The sequence below is a fragment of the Drosophila grimshawi genome, unplaced genomic scaffold, assembly GCF_018153295.1.
Source record: "Drosophila grimshawi isolate 15287-2541.00 unplaced genomic scaffold, ASM1815329v1 contig_44, whole genome shotgun sequence".
NCBI lineage: Eukaryota > Metazoa > Arthropoda > Insecta > Diptera > Drosophilidae > Drosophila > Drosophila grimshawi.
In genome coordinates, this window is record NW_025063240.1 from 17135075 (window position 1) to 17152447 (window position 17373).

Genomic DNA, 17373 nt, shown 5'->3' on the forward strand with positions numbered 1-17373 from the left:
TATATACTTATAGATGCGTATTTTCAATAAACAAAACAACAAAAAAACTATTTAAATATGATGACTTTTTGTTTGATAAGATCGGGGAAGGATGAAATGATGAGGAAATAAAATTAGATTACTGAATTACATTAGGAAATCATCATTATATTGGACCATTTGTCGCTGGTCTTTGTGGCTGCCCTTCTGCGATTTGCTGGCCGCTGCAAGCATAGGAGAAATTGGAAATGAAATCCAAGTTACATTTACATATTTCTACTGCTTACCAATTGAGGACCAAACTGCTGAGGATGAGGCATCGTTAATGGGCTCAATTTGTGGCTGGCGACGCGCCAGCTGTACTTGCAGAACTATACTATTGATGCTCTTGCCATGCATTTCAGCAATAGCACGATCTGCTGATTCCGGCTTGGCAAACGAAACAAATCCTCGACTGTAAAGCATTTCAAGATATTACTCACATATTAAGTAACAAATCACACTCAGACGCACCTCTTTTCGATTTCCATGGAAACGTTGACTATGGTGCCGTAATCGTTGAATGTTTTCTTGAGGAACTCCTCCGTAACCTTATTGCCCGATACGAAGATCGTATTTCCCGCACGTGGCTTTTCCGGCTGTGTGGCATCTAGTGTCACCTTTTCCGTTAGGCCCCGTTCCTCGCGATCGCGTTCCGTGGCAAAATGCTGATACAAATTCTGACGTCGTGGCTCCTCTTTTATGATTTCGCTGATTATTGTCTCCTGAGCGACATCGTTTTGGGTGGACGAGAATGGTTGGTAGGCAGCCACGGTAGTCTCGGATGTGGAGCGTTTGGCTCGCTCCTGCCCCTTGGGCCGTTTGAATGATGTCTGATCCTGTTTGGTTTGTTGTTTTTGTATCGCTGGAATGGCACCACTTTTAATCAGCTTGCGTGCCACTTCCCGCGCATCACGCGCATCCGTGGGACGCTTCAACGTAAGTACGCTCTCCGGCTCCTGTTTGGGCGCTTTGTGGGCTTGCAGAGCCTTTTTCTGTTAACAAAAAGAGAAAAGATTTGCAAAACTATCACTAGTGGAAGCAGCGCATTTTGTTTAAGATATGCACCTTTTTCTTCAATTTTTGATATTTCGCTTGCAGCATCTGTTCCTCCTCAGTCAGGTTATTTGGAAAGTGTATGTACACCATTCTTGTTTTTAATTTTTTATAGTTTGTTTGGTAAATATTATATATATTTCAACACAATTCCTCAAAGATGCCAGATCACTACACTTTAGTATTGCCAGATCAATGAAATTATATATTTATTGCGGCATGCATGCTAACATTCTGATGTTGCCAGATTAAAGAAATGAGTTATTTCTGTTAATTTTTCTATGTAAGTTAACATCACATTGCTATTACCTTGTTTTGTGGCATAATATTTGCTGTGGTAAGCAGCTTACCAGTTCTGTTGAAGCAAACAAATGTAATTTTGCTGCTTGCTTGAAATTACATTATTGAACTTAAGGACTGCCATGTATTACATTATAATGTAATATGACATTAAACTTTATTTGGATGTGTTAAGAATACAATAACAGTGTTGGAAAACGCGCTTTAATTGCAACCCTGTGCAGTGCACACTTTTCGCCATGTTGACACTGAGCTGTCAAAATTTTTTCGTTCCTTCTCTTTCTTTCCGGTTAGCGTCATGGTAAGAGTCTACAAAGTATTTTTCGCATTTGGATGAAAAATGTGAAATTAAAATGGTTGCAAGTGCGCACACTGAATGAAGCATTGCCTAAAATCTTAGAGGACAGCGCGTAAAGTTCCTGCTAACAGAAAAAATCATTGAAATTGCGGTTGTGTATGCATAAAATGCATTCGAAACATTTCACGTGGTGCTGAGCTGTTGGTTTCAGTTAGCAGGCAACCAAGCAGCGCGCTGTCAATGTGAACTGAATTTATTTTTACATAAGTTTTTGAAATGTGTGCTTGCAGCCTTTCGAGAGATTCGTACAAACTGGTCGTATCGCCAAGGCGTCGGCAGGTCCCCTGAAGGGTCGCCTAGTGGCCATCGTCGATGTCATCGACCAAAACAGAGTAAGTAGCTCCACCTATGCAGCAGCAACAGCAACAAGTTGTGTGCTACTCCTAAAAGCAACTGCAGCTGCACATGATGATAATTTGTCTTCTTGATAGGAAGTGCCAACTGACACATAAATGAAGCTAGTTTAATTTTACTGAAAGTACACTGCATTGCTTGAAAGCGATCGATATACACAATGGTTGCTGCTTTACTGATAAAAGTAAAAGATACAAACAATTAACATATTTGATATTCATAAATTGCAGGTATTGGTTGATGGGCCATTGACCGGTGTTCCACGTCAGGAGTACAGATTGAACAATCTGCATCTGACCAAATACCGCATTAAGTTCCCCTACACCGCGGCCACGCGCATTGTTCGCAAGGCCTGGGTGGACAGTGACCTGAAGGCACAGTGGAAGGTCAGCCCCTGGTCCGTCAAGGCACAGAACATCTGCAAGGTGTGTATGAAAAAATAAACGTAAAATGGAAAATATCCAGCTTTGCTGCACATGATGATAATTGAAAGTTCTTGATAGGAATTGCCGGCTGATACATACATGAAGCTAGCTTTTTTTTTAACTGAAACCAGCTATAAATTGAGCTGTTTAAAAACTGTTATGTTTGTGTTGACTAATCGGAATTGAAATTTATTTATTGCAGCGCTCGCAATTGAATGATTTTGATCGCTTCAAGCTGCGCTATGCCAAGCGTCAGCGCAACAAGCTGCTGACCATCGCCTTCAACACACTGAAGAAGCGCACCAAGTCCGATGGCACCCCACGCATCCTCAAGAAGGATCGTCGTGAGCGTCTGCGTGCCGAGAAGGCCAAGAAGCCCAAGAAGTAAATACACACAAAAACATTTAACGAAAGTAACTGCTTGATGAACATCCAACACAAAGGAGCAAATAAAAGAAGTGTTATTTTTAGGAAAAACACACGCAACTCATTTGTTTACTCTCTGGGTGAAATTATAGCTATCTATTATGCTATAATTTATCGTGCGGTACACGAGAATATAACTTTTTGCTCTTTGGCTTTAACAGTTTTATTTGCTTTTTAAAAACAAAATTTCAGTTTGCAAAACAAGTCTTTACACACTTAAAATAGCACCAATTTAGGAGTCTTCCTTGCAGTAGATGGTCTTCCAGTTGTTGGGATGATTGTAGCCCAGCAGAATAGGCAGATGCAGAAAGAGAGTGATATGCTGGGCTTGTATTGACGTGGACACCTTGACCCAGTTACGCAGCCATTCGATCATCTGCTCGTTGTTTAGGTTATCCGAGTTGAGACCGCGAAGATTGCAAGAGTAGCGCAACGCCGACGTGTTCAGATTGTGGACGCCACCTTCACGCGTAATGGCCATGTCCATGTAATGCACTAGGAATGCGTGCTCGTGCAGGCGATGCCGTTTGAACAGGCTACTGGGCAGTCCGTGCATGTTGACTAGACATTTCTGCAAGGAACAAGTAACAATTTTCAGCTCAAACATAAAGGGAAGTTGGAAGCGAATGCGCATACGATGTGCTTCCGCGACATGCCCAGCAGTGAGTAGGGTCCCTCGGCGAAGATGTCTTTGACAGCAATTAGAGCCTCAGGTGTGGGATGTGTGCCGCTGCCCAGCTGTCCCAGGATGCACTGGAAATCGGCATGATTTTGATGTCCGGCAGTAGACTTGAGCTTAGCTTGAAGGCAGCGAAGCACGGACTTGTTGCACTGCAGCCGACGCTTCATGTAGTAACTCTGGAAATCGATGCGCTGATCCGGTGTCCAGAAGTGCGGTGTGAGAAATATGCGTGGATACCAAAATCTAAAGAATAAGGCTTAATTATTGGATTACTTAGCTTGCTTAAAAGCTTGACTCACACGAGTGGAAAGAACGCATATCCCACCATTGGCAGAGAGCAGCCAATCAATGCAGGCGCTACCTTCATCATGTCGCGAGGCATTTGCATATACAATTCGAGCTCTTGGCGATTCAACGCCCGGATTCCCTGCGGCGAATCGTTGGCAATGCGCGCCACTTTGAGGAAGCGCTTCATATCCGCAAAGAAGTCCTTGACCCCAACGAAAAACGCTCGATAAAGCTGCATGGCTTTGGGAAAGTTCTTTTCGAGAACTTTGTCATAGTTTTTTACATAGTTGAAGTATCGCGTAAATATGTAATCCTGCATATTGTCGCGCATCTGTTCCCGCTTCGACTGCATATTGTCGCGTATCTGCTCACGCTTCGTCTTCTGTGGCTCCTCAGCCTTTTGCTCAGAGGTTGATTTTTCGTTCGTGGCAATTCCAGTTTTCTGTTCCTTCGCCTTTTTCTCGTCCCAGCCAGCCTCGTAGAGGACTTTGCCCACGCTGGTTATTTCGCTGGCTACATTTCGCTTGATCTGTGGCGGAATCGTTGGTATTGGTATTGGTTTTGGCTGTGTTTGTGTTTGTTTCTCTGCATTCGGTTGCTCTTGTGTGCTGTAATTCAATTTCGGCATGCTATCGCTGTTTGTTGTAAATGAGTTTTTAATGCCGGTCGGTAATTGAGGCGTGTCATGTGCTGGCACCACACTACTTACCAGCCCTTCAGCTTCGAGCTGAAGATGGAGTTGCTGCTGGCCAATCGCACCAGGCGACGGCGCTCCTGGGGCCATCTGTTCCAAGTGCCACTGGCGTGCGCTAAATATGCCACTCTCAATGCCAACGCCATGCTGCCGATAAGCTTAACCCTTTACACACACAAGCCTGCGTAATTACGCAACGACTGCAACTCCGATGCAGGAGCCAGTCTAAATTGTTTCACTTAATTATTGTAATCTTTAAGTTTTCTGCTTCTTCAGGTCAGCGGCCGCTGCCAACTTCACGCCGCTCACAATTGCACTTTGTGTTGCTACATATGTTCAGGCACATGTTGCCGATACGTCCCAATTTCAGCGCTGCCACTTGGCAACATTTTGTTGCCTAATTCATATTGGCGCGATTGAAAATAATTAAAAAGTTGCTGCGATATCGAAAAGATAACAGATTAGTAAAATTAATAAACACTATTAAATATTAAGGCATTTTGAATATTGTTGTTGCCTTAGCGCGCAAATTTAAAATTAGCTAGCATGTCGTCACAGGTCGCTTAGAGAACTCTAAAATGGGTTTGCGCATGACACCACCTCAATCATTTGATTCCGCAGGCTGTTGGTCTTTGGTCTTTTATCCTTCAGTTTACCCGTAAATGCTTTTGGCGTCAGTTGTTTGCACGCTTTCAATGCAGATAGTGTTATCAGAAATGTCTACGCTTGATTTTCCCTCGTGCTAAAAACAAATTAAGCAAAGTGCGACGAAACTGCTTTTAATCAACAACAGTCAGTTTAGTTTGCTAGTGTTTAATTTAATTTATTAACAGTAATAGTGTACGCGGAAACGGAAACGGAAATGTGCCTCAGATGTGTATAGGTATTAAACATTTTTTGACGCGCGAGTCCTACGCACGTGTGCGTGTATGTATGAGTAGGTGTATTCGTGTAAGGACCTTCAAAATGAAATATAAGTAAGAAGCTAAGCGCGTGTCCAACAAACTTTCACTTGTGCAAACAGAGCCAGCAAATTGAACAGTCAAGGCATCCTTTAATGTCCTTCCCGAATGCGTGGGTGTTTTTTTTAAAGGCCTGCTGTTGTAAGCAGTTCTCTTAACTGTTGCAGTCTCATCTGTGGCTGTTGTCCAAATGTTGTGTTAGTTTTATTTTTTTTGTAATGTACAAAAAGTTTCAGTTACATTATTTACTTGTGGTAACATTTTTATATAGCCGCAGCGCGTGCCAGAGAACTTCATACATTTGTTTGCTTGTCTGTTTGCCTTGCAATTCAAGCTAACTCAAAGGTAAACTTGGCATCGCTTTTCTAAGCGAGCCTCATACAAATAGCAACAATCAATGGCTATAAATATCTCAAGCGGTCTCGTTGATGCCCTCTGAACAAATTAAATTGTGTAAATTGTATACCTTTACATGCGTGCTCTATGAGCCATCCTTAAAGTGATTGAAACTGATAGGCTGCTTGCATAAGGATACCTGATTTCTACTTGCTAATATAGAGCCCAAGTTTTACTTCAAGTTCAATAAATAACTAGACTCTAAATTCCATTTGAACTTGTAAAGATATTTAAAATTCATAAACTTGAAAGCAAGGAGCTGATAGCGACACGAATACAAACTATGCCAAAGTGTCTGTTCAACGAGGTAAAAGTTTGTGAAACTATTTGAGCAAGGACATAAGCACATGCTCTCCTGGCACCATGTCAATGTCTTGAGGCAAAAATCACCTAAACACGAGCCAAACGAGTTCTCCGCACACAAACTACTCTGCAATGCAAAAACAAACTAAAAACAAAACTGTGCATGTGCACCTGTACTTAAAGCAGTAGCTGCTTAAGTTTAAAGGTGCTTACAGTTTGACGCCTCCGGTGTCGTTTTAATGAATGCATGCACAGGTGCTAAAAGTACCATAATTTGTGGCATAATGCAGGAGGGTAACTCTGTGTTTATCCTTTAGCTAAGATTCTATTCGACGAATGAATGGAATACCAAATACAATTCAATCACTAAATAATAATTATTTTACTGCACTTTATAGCAAAAATACCTTAGTGCGAAATGTAAGCCGCGACAGGATGAGCAGAGGAAAGAGAAGAGATTGATGTGATAGCTGGAGCAGCTAAAAAACGGCTTCATCGAAGCATATACAAATATATAAAGGCAATCTGTTAAGATGGCCATTAACGTACTCGGCTTAAATCATTATGCCATAAGCGCCATTGTGGTCACCAGCATGCAGCTATTGTTCTTCCTTTTGAACGCTCTGCTTCACTTGGACAAATTGTCGGACTTTGCCGGTGGTGTCAATTTCATTGTCATCGCGCTGCTGACCTTTTTTCTGGGGCAAGTTGACCGCCCATCGAAGGTAAGTGAGTGGGTGGTTGTTAATTTTTGAAACACATGCTATAAATTAAATGGCGCAAATTCCTTAAGCGAAGTCCATTGAATTATACCTGCAGATGATGGCAGAGTGCAGCATGTAGATGGGGGATTTGTCGGCCATAGTTACTGACATTGAAAAGCGAATTTTCCACAAGCAAGCTCACACACACACACACACACAAATACACACACTGAGCACTGGGATGCAGAGTGGATGGTGGAGAGGGACAGCATCTGCAGTTGCCGTGCTCACTGACACACAACAAAGGTTACACCCAGCAGGCCCACATTTTGCAGTTGTTTTTGTTGTTGTTGTTTGTTGTTATTATTGTTGTTTTGCACGTTAGCTACATGACCTTGTCTGGCAGCCGCGACCATGGCCCTTTGGCCAGTTGTTTGTCATCCTGTCTGCTAAATTGTTTGCCACGCGGGCCATTAGTGTGGTTAACTAAGTAACACATGTAACAGCTCACAATATTGTAATCCAAGATGAGATACTTAACTCTAAACAATGTCAATTAAGTGCTTATAAATAAAATAAAGAATCATTCAAGCACTATTCATCATATTCTCATGAGTCTAGGCTATTCATAGTTAATTGAACTCATTTGAAGGCAGCTCTGCAGTTTTTATGAGCCACCTGGCATTTGTGGCGTAATAAATATATAAAGTGCCGTGATACCTCTGAGAGTCTCCACTCATTTATCAAGCAATGAAAGCTGTACCATAAACCACTACCTAGGTCAGCAGAATGCTGCAGAATGGCCGATGGACGACCATCACCGTAACTTTGGTGAAAAAAGGGCAACCGCAAATCGACATAAAAAGAGAGAAAATAGAAATAAAATAGCAGTAGGTCTACCGAGTATTATATTTTATTGCAGCTGGTGGCAGTTTGCAAAAATAAAAGTTAAGTTCGCAGAGCAATTAGTGAACAAACAAGTATGTAATGAAATTGCCTCAGGTTTATGTTTTCTGGATATTGCTTTTTTGGATTCGCTTAATATTCTGTTCGTTCTTGTTGATTTAGCTTATCCATTATTTCTTTTCAGGCCTATGAAAGTCGACAGCTAATGGTAACTGTATTTGTGTGCCTATGGGGCGTAAGGCTCTCTGGCTATTTGCTATATCGAATCATTAAACTGGGCCGGGACAAGCAGTTCGAGGATACGCGAAGTAACATTATACGCTATGCAGTGTTTTGGACTTTTCAGGTGAGTTCCAATTATAGTCCACTAATCAATGAATATGCCATAGCTTGACATTGGACAAGAGGTGTTGAATAATTCATATGAAAATCTCAATACAGCTACAAACGATTTTGTGGGCTGCTCAGGCAATAATTAAACAACCGTTGAACATGCCACAAACATGACACTGGCATGAGTGTGTGGGCACATTTGGCTGTGCTTCAATGTCTGTTCTGTATCTGATTTGATTGCCACCACTTGTTGGCATGCACAGTTCAGTTGACAGTCTACATTTCATTTGAATACAATTATATCTGTCTGTGCTATTTCAGGCTGTTTGGGTGTACATCGTGTCGCTGCCTGTCATAATTATCAACTCTCGTCACTCGCTGCCACAGGCGGTCAAGGGGATGACGACTCTGGACTCTACCGGCACTGGTATGTTTATTGTCGGACTGCTGGCCGAGACCTATGCGGACTTGCAGAAGTTTTCCTTTCGCATGGATCCAGCGAATCATGGCAAATTTTGTAATGATGGTAAGTCGGAAAAGAAACCGGTTAAATACTTATTGAAATCATTATTTTCCTTTAAGGGCTTTGGGGTCTGTCGCGGCATCCGAATTACTTTGGCGAGGTTGTCGTCTGGTGGGGTATTTTTGTCATATCGCTAAATGTGATCAGTGGCTTTGAGTGGGTTGCAATTGCATCCCCCATCTTTATCACACTGATCATATTATTTATGTCTGGAATTCCGTTGCGAGAACGCAGCGCCGATGAGAAGTATAAAAAGTGAGTATGCGAAATTTCTATTTACTGGCAATTACATAAGCCATCTTCATTTTAGCCAAATGGAGTATCGCAAGTACAAGGCGTCAACGTCACCACTGATACCGGTGCCGCCGGCTGTCTATGAGGAGGTGCCAGGCGCTCTTAAGTTCATTCTGTGCTGCGAGTTTCCCATTTATGATACGATGCGACTGCACAAGGACACCAGTCCGTACTCGCTGTCCGTTGCGCACTCTCACTCGCACATATAGCAGTCAGTGGCTCACTCCAGCAGCGCGACTGCAGGAGTGGGTCAACAAGTGCAGACGCATCCCCACACCCACACGCATCCGTCGTCGAGTCAAACGCACCACCAGCATAAGGGTCAGTGCTATGGAGACTATGGTGGCCTGGCGGAGCGACATCATAACTGTGGCGGCAGTTGTCGCAATGTCAACGTCAAGTCGAATCCTTATCAGTGCGAGGCGGGCTATGGCAATTACGGTGATGACGATACGGATGATGGCATTATATATTGTGCGGGTCAGTCTGGCTCCAAGGCCAAGATACACTATTTTCAGGCAGCTCCACATGCTGTCGATTTGGAAACGGATGAGCCGCACAGTAAACCTGCACTGAAGTGCAGCTACCTGGCGGAGGAGGAGCTGGCCTCCGACTATGATGAGGATATACCACCCATCGATCTGAGCAAGGTCAATAGCGTGGAGAGTTTTGTTAATCGTGTGCAGACAGAAACCGAGCATTCCATAAATGCCGAGGGAATGCCGGTGACTGTGACTACAATATTGTGATTGTCACTTTAAGCTTTGTTGTTGTTGTGGTGAAAACCAATTTATATAGTTTTCTTAAAATAGCTCTAAATGTGCTTAAGTGTGTTGGAGATATTTAAATATACCCCTTTATCGATGTGCTGAAGTTATCTTACCCAGGCGAGCGCTAAAAAATATGTGCCAAAAAAAGTGAAAAGAAAACAACTACTTACAAAACATGAGAACGCTGCATTTTATTAATTGGATATTCGATGCTCAAATTACACTCTTTCAAAATTAATAAGCCTCTCTTTTTATTAGTGAGAAATTTATTTAACTACTGTATGAAAATGTTTTCTTATCAACTACACAAATTCTATGTATGAAAAACACGCCCCACCTACAACAAATAAAGTTATGTAGCCAAGCTCGAGCGATATTTAAACAAATACATATCCAAAGTTTTATTTATTTTATTTTTTATTTTCTTTCATAGTCGATATGAACTCAAAAGTACAAGAAACTAGTTATATTTTAGATAAATAGTAGTCGGTCTATAAGCTATTTTATTTTACACTTGCCGAAACTCTCTCAATATTTAAAACAGTATTATTAAATGAATAAAAACATTGTACCTTATTAAGTATTTAAAAAGCTATTACAGAAATAAAAGCAAATGCTTAGAATAATAAAAAAAATCAAAATGCTTAAGTAATTTTAAAATTTTACTATTCAATAAAGAGAATTTAAAAGCTTTAACTACTGAATTTAAAATGTATTCATTCGAAAATCGTACAAAGTAGGCATTTGGAATTCGACCCCCTGATATCTGAACGCCAAACCAAATAAGTTATTCAGTTCATTCTCACGTGTCGTAAAGTATATATCTGTTAAAATTTCTAGTTTTTCTAAAATTCATGTGTTTTTCAATTGTTACATAAAATAGATTTTTGTATTATAAGTGAAAAATATTTAGAAAAAAAAAAAAATACTAAAACTCAAGTGATATTATTAAATCGTGAAATCTGTTCCCACCTTTCGAGATGTTCGGATTAACGCGCCGGTTCGCCTTTTGCATCGCCAAGAAACCCCAACTATGTCGGGAATACGCGTCGCAAGCCATTAACCAGATGCTGATGCTGCAGCAAATGGACATCTGCGCCGATCAGCCCTCCCGTGGACTGATTATCGGTGTCTATGCAGATGAGGAGGACAAGAATGATGCAGGTATTCTGACACACGCCGGCTGGCGCTACAATGTCCAGAAGACCAATGGTCGCCTGATCGAGGTGCTCCGCATGTCGGGGCCCATGCCTAAGCGTGGCGAGGCCCGCCTCTTGTTTGCCATTGAGCCCGAGCGCATTCCTTACTACTCTGTTGTTGCCGTTGTTGGCCTGGGCAAGGAATGCTTGGGATACAATCCCTATGAGGTTCTCGATGAGCAGAAGGAGGCCATTCGTCGCTCCGTGGCAAAGGCTTGTCAGGTTCTTGCTGAACTTGATACCGATCGTATTGAGGTTGAGAACTGCGGCCATGCGGAATCTGCCGCTGAAGGAGCAGCTTTGGGAATTTGGGCCTATCAGGAAATGCGTGATCCGAAGACTCGCATTTCCGTGCCTACTATCGATTTGTACGCTCTCAAGGACGAGACCTGTGACATTGAGGGATGGCGCATTGGTCTTCAGAAAGCGGCTGCACAGAACTTAACCCGGCAGCTACAAGAGATGCCTTCCAATCTGCTGACTCCCACGGCATTTGCACAGAATGTCGTCGAAGTTCTGTGTAAGTCAGGCGTCAATGTTGAGGTCAAAGTTGAGGGCTGGGCAGAGAGTCAGTCGATGCATGCTTTCCTTGCGGTAGGCAAGGCATCCTGTGAGCCACCCATTTTCCTGGAACTGAGCTACTATGGCACGTGTGCCGAGGAACGTCCCATAGTCCTCGTCGGCCAAGGAATAACATTTGATGCTGGTGGCTTGTGTCTCAAGAAGCGCGGAGAGCTTTACCACATGCGTGGCGACATGACCGGAGCTGCTGTTGTGGTAGCCACCTGTCGAGCAGTGGCGGGACTCCGATTACCAGTCAACATTCGCGGTCTCATTCCACTTTGCGAGAACGTTATTGGTTGCAACTCATTCCGTCCTGGCGACATGGTCAAGTCTATGAATGGAAAGACCATTGAGGTCCAGTGTACTGACCACGAAGATGTCCTGGTTCTAGCTGATGCGTTGCTGTACGGTCAGAACTTCTGTCCCAAGTGCATCATTGACATTGGCACCTGTTCCGGCTATATGCGTCAGGCCTTGGACGAGGCTGCCTGTGGTATCTTCACCAATTCAGAGATCCTCTGGCAACAGATAAAGCACGCGAGCATGCACACTGGAGATCGTGTCTGGCGTTTCCCATTGTGGAACTACTACAGCAAGGCAGTTCGCGCCGGAGAACGCAGCGATGTTCAGAACTACGGTATTGCTCGTGGTGGACGTCCTTGCAAGGCAGCTGCCTTCCTCCGCGAATTTGTGCCGTGTGGCCAATGGATGCACATTGTAAGTTCATTCAAAGCATTGACTGACGACTTTTATTAATACATTTTGAATTTAGGATGCCACCAATGTTATGGTAACCAATGGAGTTGACTTCGAATATCTCAGGCGTGGAATGGCTGGACGTCCTACCAGAACCCTCATTGAATTCATTGCGCAGACCATTTGCAAGGACACTGCGCCAAAAATGGGAAAATAAAATTTGTATGCAATGTTAATTAGAGACGAGGGACAGAAAAAAATATTTCAGGACTAATTTGGTTTAACGTTTTATTATTGTAGGGTTTCCTGTTAATGCAAATTAAATGTACAACTTCGTGTAAAAAAAAATCTCATTGAAGCTCAATAAAATTTTAAATTGTAAATATCCTTGCATTTTGTTTATTGATTTGTACTTAAGAAGAAAGCATTGAAAATGTGCACATTTATATTCCATGTGTTCTGAATTCTTAGGCAGACTGATTAACGTTGTCTCTTCTAAGAGTAGCGATTCATAGATTACCCCATATTCTTTGAATACAGTTCGATAGAGTTTGTACTAAAGCACCGATTCTAAGGCACAATGCCCCTCGAAAACCTTTAAAGAATTGCTCATATATCTTTAAGGGTCTCGACAGATCATTTTTAACTCGCTGGAAAGCATTCTATTGATTTGCATTTAAGCATGTAAACATTTCCTTGGCCTGTCGACTCGAATAAAACAATGGACATCAAGAAAGTCCTTCAAATAGCTGAAATAAATAGATTTCTTCAAAACAGAAAATTGCTCATAACTCTCTAATATCGTTGCTGATCTCGATGTGTCCTGTGTGAAACATTTTGTTTAGACCCGTGCTGATATTAACTGACTCCAAAATCTGATATCACTATACAAGGGTGCTTTTAAAAATTGAATTTTCTGAAATTTTCTCAATCTAGTCGTTTCTGAATACATTGTCTTGATGTTTAGGACTTTCAACAATATGTAAAATAAATATATTCAGTATTAAATTTATTCTTTTGGCGACAGAACACGCAACAATTAAAGAATTCCGGATAAAATCATCGAATTTTACAGTTTATAATATATTTTAAATATTTTAAATATTATACTTCTGTTTTGTACAAAAAGTAGAAATGTTTCGCGCAACAAAAAGTTTAGCCTTAAGGGCATTTTCACAACGTCAAACTATTTTTCGTCGAAGTTATTCACAGATGATTAACCAGATGTTGCAGATTCAACAGATGGAAATCTGCGCCGATCCTCCCTCGCGAGGCCTTATAATCGGAGTCTATGCCGATGAAGAAGACAAGAACGATGCGGGAATCCTCACGCAGGCTGGTTGGCGCTACAATGTCCAGAAGACGCATGGACGTCTGCTGGAGGTGCTGCGAATGGCTGGACCAATGCCCAAGCGGGGTGAAACTCGATTGCTATTCGCGATAGAGCCGGAGCGCATACCGTATTACTCTGCCGTGGCCGTAATAGGTTTAGGAAAGGAATGTCTGGGCTATAATCCCTACGAGGTACTCGATGAACAGAAGGAAGCCATTCGCCGTTCAGTGGCCGATGCTTGTAGGATCCTGGCTGAACTGGACACCGATCGCATTGAAGTGGAAAACTGTGGCCACGCCGAGTCCGCCGCTGAAGGCGCAGCGTTGGGAATTTGGGTGTACCAGGAGCTGCGTGATCCCAAACGTCGGATGTCAGTCCCATCTATTGATTTATATACCAACAAGGATGAGATCTGTGACATTGAAGGCTGGCGCATTGGACTGCAGAAAGCGGCTGCACAGAACTTAACCCGGCAGCTACAAGAGATGCCTTCCAATCTGCTGACGCCCACGGCGTTTGCACAGAATGTCGTCGAAGTTCTGTGTAAATCGGGCGTCAATGTGGAGGTCAAAGTTGAGGGCTGGGCTGAAAGTCAGTCGATGCATGCTTTCCTTGCGGTGGGCAAGGCATCCTGTGAGCCACCCATTTTCTTGGAACTGAGCTACTATGGCACATGTGCCGAGGAACGCCCCATAGTCCTCGTAGGTCAGGGTGTAACCTATGACGCTGGAGGCTTATGTCTCAAAAAGAAGGGGGAGCTTTTCCATATGCGTGGTGACATGACCGGAGCTGCTGTTGTGGTAGCCACCTGTCGCGCAGTAGCGGGACTCCGATTACCAGTCAACATTCGCGGTCTCATTCCACTTTGCGAGAACGTTATTGGTTGCAACTCATTCCGTCCTGGCGACATGGTCAAGTCTATGAATGGAAAGACCATTGAGGTCCAGTGTACTGACCACGAAGATGTCCTGGTTCTAGCTGATGCGTTGCTGTACGGTCAGAACTTCTGTCCCAAGTGCATCATTGACATTGGCACCTGTTCCGGCTATATGCGTCAGGCCTTGGACGAGGCTGCCTGTGGTATCTTCACCAATTCAGAGATCCTCTGGCAACAGATAAAGCACGCGAGTATGCACACTGGAGATCGCGTCTGGCGTTTCCCATTGTGGAACTACTACAGCAAGGCTGTGCGATCTGGGGGACGCAGTGACGTTCAGAACTATGGCATTGGTCGAGGTGGACGTCCTTGCAAGGCTGCTGCCTTCCTCCGCGAATTCGTTCCATGTGGCCAATGGATGCACATTGTAAGTTATTTCAATCAAGCGACTGACGACTTTAGGGGCTGTTATATTTTCATTTTCTTTCCAGGACGCCACCAATGTCATGGTAACAGAGGGCGTCGAGTATGAGTATCTGCGACGTGGCATGGCTGGCCGGCCGACTCGTACTTTGATAGAATTCATTGCGCAGACCATTTGCAAGGATACCGCTCCAAAGATGAATAAGTAGAATAATATTACAGAAGTAGGCAGACGTTATGGATGATTAGAATCAATTTTCGCTGGATGCTACAGATCGCACACGAAGCTCTTTTAATTTACAGACGATTTAAAACTGTTTAAGGAATAAGGAGACGGGGAAACATTAAAATTCTCTCGTTTATTTATGGAAAAGAATTTATCAAATTAAAAGTTTTATCAAAAGCGATATTTATAAATAAAGTGGTTTGAGTATACGGAACGTGCGTTTTTGATAGATTTGGCGCCAGAGCTACATTGGCATCGATTGCTTGGCGTATTGCTCGTCAGAATATTGGATTCTCAGGTCATGAGGTGCAAGCTGTGGCTTAAATTCGAATGCGCCGAGTACTACGCCAGTGAAACTGCATGAGTCAGTACAACGTTTATATCAATGGGTGGATAATTTTGTAGTAGTTTCACATTCGAGGCAAAGTCATTCTCCAGGATGGCCTCCCGTTGAATTCTGCGAGATAACATAAAATGACTCATTAGTTACTCAATCTAAGCTATTGCTGTGACTTACAATATCATAGAACAACAAACTTTGATGAGGAAATCAAAGCGCTTCTCATCTGAGAACACCGAGTCCCATATGCGCAACACATCCGGCAGTGGAAATTCCTGTGAGAGCAGCAGATTTATCCATCTAAAGCTGTAGTACTGGGGGTGTAACTCCTGGCTCTTAAGGTGATTGTATATGCTGATGTCCTTCGCTTTTAGCATATTTTCAAGCCTAGACATCATGCACTTTATACCGCCTTCCGCATCATCCAGTGTCTTGATAAAGAAGTCGCGTATTTCACTCATCAAAGCGGTAAAACAAAAGAAACAATCTGCCTCGGCATGGGCACGATTCGACAGATCGGGATCTGAGGCCATCACATAGTAAATGGGTCCAACTATCTCGTTCATGCCCTGCACGTACCCCTGTCCGGGATTGAGTTTCGCGTAGATAAATAAAATTCGTTGCACAACCTCCCAATGCGCCTCTTGGCCCTCCTCCATGGCGGCATAGTTTTCCGCCGATCGCTTTGTGATTAAGTTAATCTGGGTATGTATTTAAGTATTATACTTAGTATTGTATTCGCTTAAGTTCGACCAACTTACTTGCTGCTACATTCCACATGGAGTGCATAATGGAATAGTTCTTGAGTTCTTAATACTCTATACGCCAACATATCTATATCCGATTCAGACTCACCTTAGTCACACCCAGACCTTTGCGCTCAACATTCGCCGAGCTCAGCACGGAAGGCACAACACGCTCGTGCAGCCTTCTACCCTGTTCCCCTTTGCTGTGCACAACAACTTCACATGGGTATTCTGTGGGCTGCTGAAAGAACGATATGTCTGGGCACAGGCGTCTTACATCTTTGTCGATTTGCAGCAGAAATTCGTTATCATTGAAAAACGTATTCCAAGCACTCTCTGGCCCCTCGCTGAGCGGATGATCTTGGAGGCCAACGCCCCTCGATTCATCATCGCTATTGTCTTCGCCATTTTGTGTGTGTCCAGGTGGGAGCACAAGTTCCATTATAAATTGCTTATACAGAGCACGTTTCTTTGCCAATGTGGTGGCCCAATGGATGCGATTGGGTCCCAGATAGCCTAACAACATTTTCCAGCTGAGCGCACGAAAGCTGAGCACATCTGGCACACCTGTGGATTTATATTGTAAGTGAAAGTTGTTCTTACTCTATGCTTCTACTAACCATTGTTGACATTTCGACGCAGTTCTTTAATGTCAATCACATCCTGTGCAAAAAGATCCTCGAATTCCTTTACACTGCGGGAGAGAATTGTCTTGCTTTGTCTTGTTTACGTTTATCGTCATGTGTACATACCGCGCTTTAAAAATTGACATGCTTGCCTTTGCTCTTTTCCGGCTCCATGTAGTGATAAACTCAGAGTATTTGTGTGTCTTTTGCTCTTATTTTATTGTCATTAACAATTAATAAAAGCAGCAATGTAGAAATGCAAGTGCAGTCAACTAATTAATGTATAAACAATGAGGACTGTCTGGCAACGCTGGTCTTGCGCGAAGTTGGCTGCGCGCAATTTTTGACTCACGTGAAGTAAGCTGCGCGCTGTTTTTAAATTTAATACTTTTGGCTGTTATTTTTAATCAATGAGCCATGGTAATACTCATTCATTCATTGCATTCATTGCACTTGTTACTCTTCCCACATCATTAGCATAATTAAGATGCTATTCTGCGCTCGTTATGCATGCTATTCTTTCTGCTGCCTGGGGGGATTTTTTTAGTTAC

The 17373-nt window shown here is 42.9% G+C and overlaps 7 protein-coding genes across 7 annotated transcripts; 4 read left to right on the plus strand and 3 right to left on the minus strand.

Moving 5' to 3' along the window:
• Positions 1-42: 42 nt before the first annotated feature.
• Positions 43-1244, minus strand: LOC6557079 (negative elongation factor E). Its single transcript, XM_001983863.3, has 4 exons — positions 1087-1244; positions 493-1013; positions 267-433; positions 43-203 (listed from the first exon to the last, which is right to left on the minus strand). Exons 1-4 carry the CDS (start codon positions 1165-1167, stop codon positions 127-129), a joined length of 846 nt encoding a protein of 281 aa, XP_001983899.1. The 5' UTR covers positions 1168-1244; the 3' UTR covers positions 43-126.
• Positions 1245-1518: 274 nt separating this feature from the next.
• LOC6556616 (60S ribosomal protein L14) lies at positions 1519-2992 on the plus strand. Its single transcript, XM_001983862.3, has 5 exons — positions 1519-1543; positions 1599-1675; positions 1963-2064; positions 2317-2511; positions 2714-2992. The coding sequence occupies exons 1-5, from the start codon at positions 1519-1521 to the stop codon at positions 2897-2899; spliced, it is 585 nt and encodes a 194-aa protein (XP_001983898.2). The 3' UTR covers positions 2900-2992.
• A 92-nt stretch (positions 2993-3084) lies between these two features.
• Positions 3085-4924, minus strand: LOC6557090 (LETM1 domain-containing protein 1). Its single transcript, XM_001983861.2, has 4 exons — positions 4617-4924; positions 3919-4542; positions 3574-3862; positions 3085-3508 (listed from the first exon to the last, which is right to left on the minus strand). Exons 1-4 carry the CDS (start codon positions 4745-4747, stop codon positions 3170-3172), a joined length of 1383 nt encoding a protein of 460 aa, XP_001983897.1. The 5' UTR covers positions 4748-4924; the 3' UTR covers positions 3085-3169.
• Positions 4925-5523: 599 nt separating this feature from the next.
• On the plus strand, positions 5524-10317 carry LOC6557074. The gene is given in 6 exon segments (XM_001983860.3): positions 5524-5760; positions 6661-6987; positions 8057-8218; positions 8527-8731; positions 8788-8983; positions 9039-10317. Coding segments are annotated over 5 exon segments (1488 nt in total). The 5' UTR covers positions 5524-5760; positions 6661-6795; the 3' UTR covers positions 9772-10317.
• A 237-nt stretch (positions 10318-10554) lies between these two features.
• Positions 10555-12604, plus strand: LOC6570415 (cytosol aminopeptidase). Its single transcript, XM_001996612.3, has 2 exons — positions 10555-12272; positions 12328-12604. Exons 1-2 carry the CDS (start codon positions 10773-10775, stop codon positions 12466-12468), a joined length of 1641 nt encoding a protein of 546 aa, XP_001996648.1. The 5' UTR covers positions 10555-10772; the 3' UTR covers positions 12469-12604.
• Positions 12605-13255: 651 nt separating this feature from the next.
• On the plus strand, positions 13256-15291 carry LOC6570413 (cytosol aminopeptidase). Its single transcript, XM_001996613.2, has 2 exons — positions 13256-14888; positions 14953-15291. Exons 1-2 carry the CDS (start codon positions 13386-13388, stop codon positions 15091-15093), a joined length of 1644 nt encoding a protein of 547 aa, XP_001996649.1. The 5' UTR covers positions 13256-13385; the 3' UTR covers positions 15094-15291.
• LOC6570414 (TBC1 domain family member 13) lies at positions 15229-17114 on the minus strand. The gene is made up of 5 exons (XM_001996614.2): positions 16949-17114; positions 16817-16890; positions 16306-16763; positions 15628-16151; positions 15229-15567 (listed from the first exon to the last, which is right to left on the minus strand). The coding sequence occupies exons 1-5, from the start codon at positions 16966-16968 to the stop codon at positions 15453-15455; spliced, it is 1191 nt and encodes a 396-aa protein (XP_001996650.1). The 5' UTR covers positions 16969-17114; the 3' UTR covers positions 15229-15452.
• Positions 17115-17373: the final 259 nt, after the last annotated feature.

Coding starts and splice junctions, on each gene's coding strand:
- LOC6557079 (XM_001983863.3), bottom strand. CDS start 1,167: ATGGTGTACATACACTTTCCAAATAACCTGACTGAGGAGGAACAGATG. Junction 1,014..1,086: donor ATCAAAAATTGAAGAAAAAG/GTGCATATCTTA, acceptor TTTTGTTAACAG/AAAAAGGCTCTGCAAGCCCA. Junction 434..492: donor TCCATGGAAATCGAAAAGAG/GTGCGTCTGAGT, acceptor AATGCTTTACAG/TCGAGGATTTGTTTCGTTTG.
- LOC6556616 (XM_001983862.3), top strand. CDS start 1,519: ATGACATTAAACTTTATTTGGATGT. Junction 1,676..1,962: donor TCTTTCCGGTTAGCGTCATG/GTAAGAGTCTAC, acceptor GTGTGCTTGCAG/CCTTTCGAGAGATTCGTACA. Junction 2,065..2,316: donor ATGTCATCGACCAAAACAGA/GTAAGTAGCTCC, acceptor CATAAATTGCAG/GTATTGGTTGATGGGCCATT.
- LOC6557090 (XM_001983861.2), bottom strand. CDS start 4,747: ATGGCGTTGGCATTGAGAGTGGCATATTTAGCGCACGCCAGTGGCACT. Junction 4,543..4,616: donor AGCTCGAAGCTGAAGGGCTG/GTAAGTAGTGTG, acceptor TACAACAAACAG/CGATAGCATGCCGAAATTGA. Junction 3,509..3,573: donor GCATGTCGCGGAAGCACATC/GTATGCGCATTC, acceptor TGTTCCTTGCAG/AAATGTCTAGTCAACATGCA.
- LOC6570415 (XM_001996612.3), top strand. CDS start 10,773: ATGTTCGGATTAACGCGCCGGTTCGCCTTTTGCATCGCCAAGAAACCC. Junction 12,273..12,327: donor GTGGCCAATGGATGCACATT/GTAAGTTCATTC, acceptor TTTTGAATTTAG/GATGCCACCAATGTTATGGT.
- LOC6570413 (XM_001996613.2), top strand. CDS start 13,386: ATGTTTCGCGCAACAAAAAGTTTAGCCTTAAGGGCATTTTCACAACGT. Junction 14,889..14,952: donor GTGGCCAATGGATGCACATT/GTAAGTTATTTC, acceptor TTTTCTTTCCAG/GACGCCACCAATGTCATGGT.
- LOC6570414 (XM_001996614.2), bottom strand. CDS start 16,968: ATGTCAATTTTTAAAGCGCG. Junction 16,891..16,948: donor ATGTCAATTTTTAAAGCGCG/GTATGTACACAT, acceptor TCTCTCCCGCAG/TGTAAAGGAATTCGAGGATC. Junction 16,764..16,816: donor GCGTCGAAATGTCAACAATG/GTTAGTAGAAGC, acceptor ATAAATCCACAG/GTGTGCCAGATGTGCTCAGC.